Below are 10,877 nucleotides of genomic sequence, written 5' to 3'. Positions count from 1 at the left end.
TATCATACTTGAATGCAATACCTACTACATCTAGAATTGTAATGCAATACTTGCTATATTGAGATCTACACTATCGGTTGACTCCTTGTTTTACCTTTAGCTTATAAATTTGACTTCTACTATTACCTACTATGGATTAGTAATAATTTGAATACCAGTAACTGAAAATATATTCATTGAAGAAAAGTGCCATAACTACTATCTTGTAGCTATATAGAAATGTGATACTGAAGCACATTTATTTCCTGTTTATTTCTCCTGGTTATTTTCCCAAATGCATCTATTTCAAATTTTACTAGTAGAAAAAATATCGTAAGTTTAAATAAAGTATGGTATATGACATCCACATATTGGTTTTATCATTTTGTTTGCTTTGTTTCTTCAATGGAGGAGGGCATGTCAACCCACTCCAGTATTCTTGCCTGGAGAATCCCATGGACAGAAGAGCCTGGCAGACTACAATTCATAGGGTCACAAAGAGTTGGACACAATTGAAGCAACTTAGGATGTGTCTTAAAATTTAATTCTAAATATCTGGCTGTATATTTTTGCATCTTGTATTCATAATTTAAAGTTTTTCAATTTAAAAAGTAAAATTGTTCAGTGTCCTTTAGGTTTGGAAGAAATTTCATCTTTCATGTTTACTCCTTCTGTTAATACAGGAGTAAATACAGTCTGCTAATATGGTAAAATCTGAAATTACTTTTTTAAGACTGCATTTTAAGACTACAGACAAGTAACTGTGACCTTTGGTTTTGTAGGGGGTTAGAAACTTGAATATTTTTATATAAACCATTATACATTATAAGGTATATTAAATTGACTACATCACATAATTTTGGAAGGAAGATTACTCATAGATAGATTCTAAAATAATATATTCAGTAAGAAGTTAGTGAGTTAGATTTGGTGAGAATTTCAGTTGCCCTAGATTTACTGCTTTCATAAGAAAGCAAATGAAATGTCTAATTGATTTATAATTGAAAACATCCAATACATCCCAATACTTATTAGAAGTAAGCCCAACATTTTTTTACAATCATTAATACAGTTGTTCTGCAACCACTGTTTAAGTTGTTCTGTTGATAACATTTACTTAGAGAAAAAATAAACAAAAGGAAAATGAAACTCAAAAACAATGCAAATATTCTCATGTTACAAGAGTTAACTAAATGTTTAGGCAGCTGTTCACACCTGAATCAGCAGTTATGCTCCAAACTTTTATCCATTAAGTCAAGTACAATATTTCTAAAAGGTACATATGATCTAGATTCTCACCCACTGGGTAACCATATGTCTTGGTTTATTCTGTTTGTCTCAGCATCCAGTCCCACTTGGTAATTGTCTTAGATTTCTCACTTTTTATATGCAATGAATAATTGAGTTAACATAAGTGATGATTGGTTTAGGAAACTTCCACTTTGCTTTTGCTATGGTCTCATCTAATGGAGTGCTTATAAGATGCATACAGGGTGAACAGTTTTTACTTTAACCGGTGTTAAATCTGAAGACAAGCCATACCTTATTCTTTGCTCCTTCCTGAAAAAAATAGAACGACTCCTTTTATTGCTGAGGGATCATGGAAAACACAATACACTTAAATACAGTGGTAGGACAGCTCACGTGTTCAAATCTTGGTGGAGGGTCATTTGTTGTTCTAACCTAGCCAGTACTGCTCTGGCTATTTCCACAACCTGTAAGATGCAATAATATACACCAAGCTACCAGTAGGTGGAGATAGTGGGAAATTTAGGATTACTGATCAGGTGTACATAAAATATGGGCATAAAACTGAGGGTGGTACACAGCATATACTTGCTTCCCAGGTGGTGCAGTGGTAAAGCATCCATCTGCCAATGTAGGAGGCCAAGAGACTCAGGTTAGATCACTGAGATGGGAAGATCCCTTGGAGAAGGAAATGACAGCCCATTCCTGTATTCTTGCCTGAAAAAAATCCCATGGACAGAGGAGCCTGGCAGGTTACCATCCATGAGGTCACAAAGAGTCAGAAATGGCCGTGTGCACAAGCACATAGCATATAAAGATTAACCATGCTCTTGCTTCAGTGGCTTGGCCACATATTGTATTGCTTAAATCTACAACTATATTTTATTGTTTGGGATAATTTTTATTTTTTAGACTTTGCAAAAAAAATATCTTATTAGGAGCAATGAACTAAAATTAAAAGTTCATACTTTAATTTAAAGGTGTGAATACTTAGTTTCTGTTCTTAAAGCAAGTTGATGGTGAAATATGACTTGTGCAACAACTTCTTGACATTTACTCTCCACCATGGGGGTCAGAAGTAGCACTTACCAGATGAAAAGTCAAAGAGACTATTTTGCTGGAGAAGCATCAGTATCTATTTCAAAAGACAGAAATTTTAAAAAGATTACTTCCAAAGATGATTATTTATCACTAGCAGTTGTAAAAACTCTGTTCATGTATCACTCTGATGCATACATTTCATTTAGGTCAAATAACTACTCTAAATCATTTTCATCATGTTAAATCCTAAGTTTTCTTGTACAAGTAAAACATACACATGCACGCATGCATGCACACACAAACACACACACACTCATACACACACCAAACAACAAAAGCACAGATGAACCAGTAGTTGATGATGTGCTCTTCCATTAACAAAAGAAAAGCTTCACTAAGGATTAATGAAGCCAGTATTATGTCAATTTGTTAAATGCTTCAAATAAAAAATGAATTAATTCCAATAGTGATTTGATTTCTTCATCCAGTCCAAAGAGTCCATGTAAAGCTAATGAAAGCTCATAATACTCTGGGAGTTCTGATGTAAAATTATTTAAAAAGTTCAAATCAGAGATAAAATGACTGGTTGTCTCAGTAACAATAAAAACAGAAATTTTGCTGAAGGACCACATCATGGTAAAAATAATCAAGTAAGATTCCCATGAAGAAAAAATACTGTTGTAACTGCTGTAAATATATAACCCATAATTGGATCCAAACATGCTGTAATATTCTGCTATTCAAAGTAGAGCTGTATTTTTAAAGCATATTTTGTGTATATCCAGAGTAGGTTCTTTTGGCATGATTTTCCTTACCTCATCAATCACCTCTTCCACCTCTGTTGTATTTTTATTTTCCTGGTGCCTTTTCTGTTGTTGATTTTTATGTCATTAGTATGTTATTTTATATAACAAAGCACACACAGCGGGGGATACATTCTTCCATGCTTGATTTGAAGTCTTTATTCCACATTCTATGTTACTTTTACATCCGATTACACTACTTTTCCCTTCTCAAGGACTTCCCCATGGTTCTATCCTGATTGACTCCTTGCTCCTTCAGTCTGACTAACCAAAATGGGAATGCAGTTTACAGATTAGTGAGATGTCATGGTTTGGCAATTTTACTTTTTTCTTTTTTAATTTTCAGAGAAAAGCTTCTAGGAGTGACAGTGTTTATGTTGGGGGAATTCAGAGGGAAGAGAAGAAATCTGTCAAGTTATATAGAAATCATCTTTATCTCTTATTTTTAAAAAATACTAACAGTAAGCTCATCTTCAATTTTGGGGTTGCTGATGTTAAAATTATGTGTGCGTGACCGTGAAAGAGAGATTTTGTGTGTGTGTGTTTGTTTTGTCTTTTACTGTTCTTGTTCATAGTGGTAGTTATTGAGGAAGGGAACATTTTAATGTGACATTAATAATGATAATTAAAGTGAATAATATAGGGTTTGTCATTGCACTCAGAATTTCTAGCGATATCTTCCTGAGGGATAATCATGTATTTCTCTTGGTCTATTATTAAGTATTATGGTTAATGCAAATCTTTTCAAGAGAAATTAGCTCATTTTTCCTTAGCGTTCTTTTCCTAAACTCTACATTTATTTTTTGTTTTTCTCTTTATTGTGAATACTACTCATGAGGCTATGAAACTAGATCCAAAGGAGCTGAAGTCTATTCAGATAAAGCAATCTCTGTAGTAGGAGGTATACTCAAGGCTCTTGGTTAAAAAAAGTAGGTAAAAAAAAAAAAAAAAAACACCTCAGGAAAGAACAAGAATTGATTAATGCAAGAGATGGGATTCTACTAGATCTTTGATGAACAGATTTGGACAAGTTTCTAATTCTTTTTGACTTTTTTTTCCCTCATGTCTGGAAAGGTCTATAGCACATAATGTTTGTCTTTCTCATGAGGATGTTTGAGCATTAAATGCATGTTGTGTACCAGATACCCTTTGTACCCTCTGTTTTTATTCATTCTTCCAACTGTGATCCCAGACACAGCTATGGTGCCTGAAACAATTTCATGGATGTTTTCAACCCTCTTTGCACTGATAGTATCTCCCCTCCTGCATAAACAACATTTCTTTCACTCTCTATCTGGGTTCCCAGAGGTCACAGCCAGGACTACAAAAGTAACACACTGTGAATCCTCTCACATATTTAATGAGGTTCCAGAAAATTAACACACAGCCAGGCAACATTCCAGCAATGGCAAGCACAAGTTGATGGATAAACGATTCTCCCTGTTAATCAGATCCAGGGGTGGACAATTCCAAAATCATACCATATGTTCTTAAAAAGACCTTGAAAGACTAAGTCTTCATTGCCCATCATAAAGTCAGCAACAAAAAAACATGTTCCTTTGTAAGATTTTTTCTCTTTGATTCTTTCACCTTCCATGGTCTCCCATACTACTTGCCTGATGCATGCTGTGCATGCGTGCATGCTAAGTTGCTTCAGTGGTGTCCAACTGTACAATCTAATGGCCTGTAGCCCACCAGGCTCCTCTGTCTGTGGGATTCTCCAAGCAAGAACACTGAGTGGGTTGCCAGGCCCTCCTCCAGGGAATCTTCCTGACCTAAGTATAGAACCCATATCTCTTATGTCTCCTGCACTGGTAGGCAGGTTCTTTACCACTAGCACCACCTGGGAAGCCCTAATTGCCTAGTATCTTGTGACAAATACACAGTCTATACTTAAGGTTTTGACTTCAGCTCTGCTTTAGAGGGGGAAAAGGGTACAGCCTAAGACTAGAGGATGCAAATATTTATTCATGACTGCTCCATGTGTGTTGCTGTTAGTAATTCAGGTTGAGCCTTGAAGAAGCCTTGGGAGGTTATCCCACATCTCCTTAACCCAGTGGGCTTCCCAGGTGGCACTAGTGGTAAAGAATCTGCCTGTCAATGCAGAGGACGTAAGAGACACTGGTTCAATCCCTGGGTCAGGAAGATCCCCTGGGGAAGGAAATGGCAACTCACTTCAGTATTCTTGCCTGAAAAAGCCCATGGACAGAGGAGCCTGGTGGAGTACAATCCATGGGTTGCAAAGAGTGAGATACAATTGGAACGAATTAGCACTCACTCCTTAACCCAGTTACTCCCCAGTTAAGATCATTGTAAATCTCTCTATGAATGTTCATAGGTACAGCTCAGTAATAGGTCAATGCACTGGGACCAGGTTCAGGGAAGAACTACAGCACTTACGCCAACCAACAGAGAACAAAACATATATCCACAGAGTTGTTTAAAGGCTTTTCTCTTAGTTGAAAATCTACATTCAGATACTAGACTTTCAGTATGTTTTTGGTCTACGTATAATCTCATCTTGTAAATTATACTGTATTCTTGTTGCCTGCGTTTCTAGTTATACACCAATTTCTCTGTTTTCCATTATTAGCAGAAATCCATGCCTCCATCCTCGGACAAATATCACTGATATTGAGGCAAATAAAGTATGGACCTCCAGGAAATAATTACTCCCACTAGGAAACATATGTAATGACAATGTAAATTTGCTAAAATCTTTCAAAATGTGTGTTTTCACATCCAGTTTCAGAGGCACATTTATCTTTATTTAAAATTCCCGAATACTTTTCAATGCCAGATGATGTAAATTTATTAGATTAAATTTTCATTTTCAAATGCTTTTCCATGAAAATCCAATAGTATATTTTCTATCAATAGTACAGATATTAGGACTTCACATTGGGTTATTCATTAAGTTTAGAGTCTCTCAAAAGTTGATAATGCAAGAAACTGATGCTTTAAGAATAAAAGATTGGTGGTAAGAAGGAAAATGATGGCTGCATTGAGAGAGACTTTGATCTCAATATGCAAAAGGATTTAGACCTTCAACAAATTGAACGATAGAAGCCAGATCCACAGGTTGGTCTGTAACAAGATGATTGGCAGCTACTGGACAAAAAGCAAGTTGGACGGCAGAATCCAGATCCACGGCTCACGGAAGGGAAGCCACAGACTCCATAGCCTAGGCGTCTGAAGCCAAGGGATCCACAGCCCAGTGAGTAGCAACTTCTGGATCCAGAGCTCAGGGAGCTGCAGCTGCTGGACCTGAAGCCCAGAGACCCAGGGAAAGTTGTCCGGCAGGGACTGAAGAACGTGGAGGTCCTTGGGCAATAGCAGGACGTCTGGCAGTGACGGGACACCACAGTCTGGGTTCTGATGGGCTCACAGCAGGTCTTCTGACTGTAGAGAGAGGAGCTCAGCTGGCAGGAGCTGGGAGAGCAGAGGTCAGTGCTGTAGACCAGGTTGCTGGGGTAGAAGGAACCTGGGCAGCGCAGGTAGCTCCCAAGGGAGCAAGAAGAGAAGTTTCCAGAGCAGCGGTTGCAGGACATGTTGACAGGAGATGTGAGTTCAGTTGAGTTACAGTGAGAAGATTCTGAGTTTGAATGTCTCTCCTGCACTGTGGCATTTATATATTTCCAGCAATGGGTGTGGTACACCAAGGGATCATGGTTCCTACATGAGACTTCCTCTTTTGCGTATGTGTAATTCAGTAGTCTTCTCAGTAATTGCAGTGGCATGTGAATAGTTTCTCTCATTTGTTTTTATGGATGCTGTAATTCTGTAGTTATAGCCAAAGCCAATGAACTACTGCTTTGTCAGAAATGCTATGACTGTTTCCTACTAATGCACATCCCATCATGGCCAGGGAAGCGCCATGACCAGGAAACCATTTTTCTGATTTACGCTAACCCGCTTCCTATGTATCTACATCTGGTTTTGGTGGTGACTGTTTTCTTCCTAAGAGTGTGGAATAAGATGAATTTTCCTCTGGTTCAATGGATCAGAGGCACAATTTCTAGCTGGATTGAAGCTTTCCTGAAATGATCTACTTCGTCAACATTTACTCCCATTCTCCAAAATCACTCGGTGGCAATCTGTTACGGCAGCAACAGAAAATACACCAAAGATCACAGTTATACAGTATGTCTCTAATCCAATGGAGACCAAAAATAGATAAAATAAGAGATTGAGAGAGAAATGGCTAGGAACATAAAGACAGCTTTCTGTGTATGTAAAGATAAGATGGTCAAAAAAGGAGGCTCAGCTGAAATAGCATCCAGGGGAGATCAATCTGGCCCATGTATATTTAGTTAAGATGGAAACACTGGTATGGTGAGAGAAGGAAATAATTGAAAGTGAAACACAGAGAAGGCTTAGGAATTTTTTTTTTCTATTGCACTCAAATTATTACCTATTCCCTGGTGTCTTTATAATTAAAAATATCAAAATTAGTATATTTTATGAATTTTGATATGTTATTCCTTTTATCATCTGCTGAAGCTGCAGCTCCAATACTTTGGCCATCTGATGCTAAGGCCGATTCATTGGGAAAGATCCTGATGCTGGGAAACATTGAAGGCAGCAGAAGGCGATGGCAGAGGATGAGATGGTTGGATGGTATCATCAACTCAATGGACATGAGTTTGAGCAAGCTCTGGGAAATAGTGAAGGACAGAGGAGTCTGGCGTGCTGCAGTCCATGGGGTGACAAAGAGATGGACATAACTTAGCAATTGAACTGCAATGCAGGGTTTCCATTGTCTTAGAATATCTCTAGTTTTTCTCTGCACAGGCTTTGACTTTCTGGCATTTGTACAGCTGCAGTTTCCTGCCTATATGTGAAGATTTTTTCCAGTTCTCTTTTCCTCTGCAGGGTATATAAATCTCTCTCTTTCTCTCGTCTTCTGCTCTCACCTTACCATTTTTCCTTCCTCCTTTTAATGTATTTAACTTAGATTTTCTCTCTCTTCTGTTTTTCATATATATGTATATATATATATATATATACATATATATGAAAAAATATATATATATTCAAGGGTTAAAAGCAAAGTTTACTAAATTTTGTCATATTCTGAGTCTATAAATAGCTACTTTCCAAGTTCTTTCACAAAATATTCAATGTTAAAATAAAACTAGTTAAATTATATTCCAGACTCAAGGAAATGTAATGCTATGGTTGATAGCAATATTTTCTTATCTTATTTTCTAATAAAACTATTATAAACTTACCAAAAATAATAACATTAAAAATACTGAATATAGCAAAATAAAACTGGAACAAAATATAATACCAGAAAATACAATCTGAAATCCATAATCCATATAATAGTCTTGGGAAAATCAGACATTAAACTACTTATGCTATAAATTTCATGATAGGAAACTGGGACATATTGTCATCAAGGAAGAGTTGTGTTTCAGAATTGAAGATAATTTGAGGATTTGGGGCAGAAAATGAAAACAAGACAACAAAACCTAACTGACAGTTTAGAAATTTATAAAATAATAACTGATTTGGAAAAACTAGTGGTAGGTTTTATCAGTAGATTAAACATTGCCTAATAGATGATGCTTTTGAACTGTGGTGTTGGAGAAGACTCTTGAGAGTTCCTTGAACTGCAAGGAGATCAAACCAGTCCATCCTAAAGAAAATCAGTTCTGAATATTCATTGGAAGGACTGATGCTAAAGCTGAAGCTCTAATACTTCGGCCACCTGGTGCAAAGAACTGACTCATTGGAAAAGACCCTGATGCTGGGAAGGACTGAAGGCAGGAGGAAAAGGGGATGACAGAGGATGAGATGGCTGGGTGGTATCACCGACTCAATGGACATGAATTTGAGCAAACTCCAAGAGTTGGTGATGGACAGGGAAGCCTGGGGTGCTGCAGTCCATGGGGTCACAAAAGTCAGACATGACTGAATGACTGAACTGAATAAACAGTTAGTGAATTAGAAGATGGAAACCCCAAACTAAAGTGTAAAAAGACAAAAAGACTGAATATAGAGAAAAGATTATGAGAGGCATATATATATAATTTAGTAGTGTATTTTGCTTATAATTGGAATCTCAGTAAAAAAGGAGATAAGAATGGGATGGAAAGTGTATTGGAAGAGATAGTTTTGTTGTTGTTGTTCAGTCACTAAGTTGTGTCTGACTCTTTGTGACCCCATGGACTGTGGAATGCCAAGCTCTTCTGTCCTCCACCATCTCCTGGAATTTGCTCAGATTCATGTCCATTAATCAGTGATACTATCTTACATATCTAAACAATAGTTTAGGATTTATCAAAGTTGATGTATCATCTGATGTGTGAAATAGTACTCAAGAAATGAGTAGAACTGGCCTAAGATTGAGGTGACTGAAAGATGGGCTTTAGCAGAAATGACCCCGAGATGGAAATAAAGGTACAAAGACTTATGGGGAGATGGCTGTGAGAGAAGAGTGTTGGGGAGGAGGGGAAGAAGGCTAGGAGACTTGCCAGACTTCCATGAGTGTCTCATCAGAGTGAAGAAGATAGACAGACATGCCTCAGGCAGCCACAGATTGGGGACAGTTTCTCAAGACCATTGGAGATCCTCAATTGCTGGCCAGCAAAGGATCTCATGTGTCCTAAGAAGGAGGCCTTCTAATATCTCTCCTGTGCTCAGTCATTGCCTGGCAGCTGTCCCATGGAAAGAGAGGCTTTCTTACCAATGCAGTGTTTGATTTTGGACCATAGCATGGAGTTGGGGGTGGGGGGTGGTTCTTTGTCAATCAAGCCTCCTGTAGATGGAGATCTGAGAAGAAAATTCTTAGGGCTTCTACATGTACAGATGAGAATTAGTTAAGACTACAGGTCTCAGATCAGGTCCACTGAATCTGAAACTCAATTGTTTCCTTCCCTCATCTCAATATTTATTAGCTCTTTGTTGCTTTACATAAGGGTCCAAACTGGCCTTCACTTGTGACTCTGTCTTGGTCCTGTCCCTCACTGTCACCATGTCTCCAAATAGCGATGCAGGTTTCTCTCTGGTTCTAGCCATCAATGGTACTCAAAAAAAATGTCCTGGCTGATAATTTTTCCTCTCCGTTGTATCTGAGACACACACGTAACAGAATATAATAGACGGACAATAATGGAGGATGAGAAGACATCAGTTCAGTTCAATTCAGTCTCTCAGTTGTGTCCGACTCTTTGAGACCCCATAGACTGCAGCACACCAGGCCTCTCTGTCCATCATCAACTCTTGGAGTTTACCCAAACTCATGTCCATTGAGTTGGTGATGCCATCCAACCGTGTCATCATCTGAGAAGACATGGGAACAAGTAAAGTCAGTATTTAGTAGGTTCTTCATTCAAGCCAAAGTTACACCTCTGATCCACTGACAAAGAGGAAAAATAATTTTATCTTATGTAACTGCCATTTGAGAAAAGAATTTTCTCATCACTGGCAGAAGAAAAACACCCAAAGATTATGGCAAGAGGAGAAGGAAAGGCTTTCTTGACTATGATGGAATAAGCATTAGTGTGAAACAGTCATAGCATTTCTAACATAGGTGTAGTTCATTGGCCTTGGCTATAACACCAAAATTATAGCATCTATAAATACAATATGGGGAGAACCATTCCAACTGCAATTACAGAGAAGATTGCTAAGTTACACGCATGTAAACAAGGGAACACAAATATGGAAAAAAATGACCCTGTAGGTTACCACACCTACTGCTGAGAGTATATATAAGCACATCTGTCCAGAAGGTTACATTCAAACTCAGAATCTTCTCACTGTAGCTCAGCTGAACTTACATCTCCTGTCAAC

At 37.7% G+C, this 10,877-nt stretch overlaps 1 protein-coding gene across 1 annotated transcript; it reads right to left on the bottom strand.

The window, feature by feature from the left end:
* Window positions 1-6,118: 6,118 nt before the first annotated feature.
* On the bottom strand, window positions 6,119-6,622 carry LOC145539775 (keratin-associated protein 13-2-like). Its single transcript, XM_081573901.1, has one exon. The coding sequence runs from the start codon at window positions 6,620-6,622 to the stop codon at window positions 6,119-6,121; it is 504 nt and encodes a 167-aa protein (XP_081430027.1).
* Between the last annotated feature and the right edge of the window lie 4,255 nt (window positions 6,623-10,877).

Source organism: Giraffa tippelskirchi, chromosome 2, assembly GCF_054371585.1.
Source record: "Giraffa tippelskirchi isolate mGirTip1 chromosome 2, T2T-mGirTip1v1.2.pri, whole genome shotgun sequence".
Classification (NCBI taxonomy): domain Eukaryota; kingdom Metazoa; phylum Chordata; class Mammalia; order Artiodactyla; family Giraffidae; genus Giraffa; species Giraffa tippelskirchi.
Note: the sequence above shows the minus strand (reverse complement) of the source record. Positions and strands in the feature narration are given on the sequence as shown.

Bases quoted from the DNA above. Each gene is read 5' to 3' on its own strand.
- LOC145539775 (XM_081573901.1), bottom strand. From the start codon at position 6,622: ATGTCCTGCAACCGCTGCTCTGGAAACTTCTCTTCTTGCTCCCTTGGG.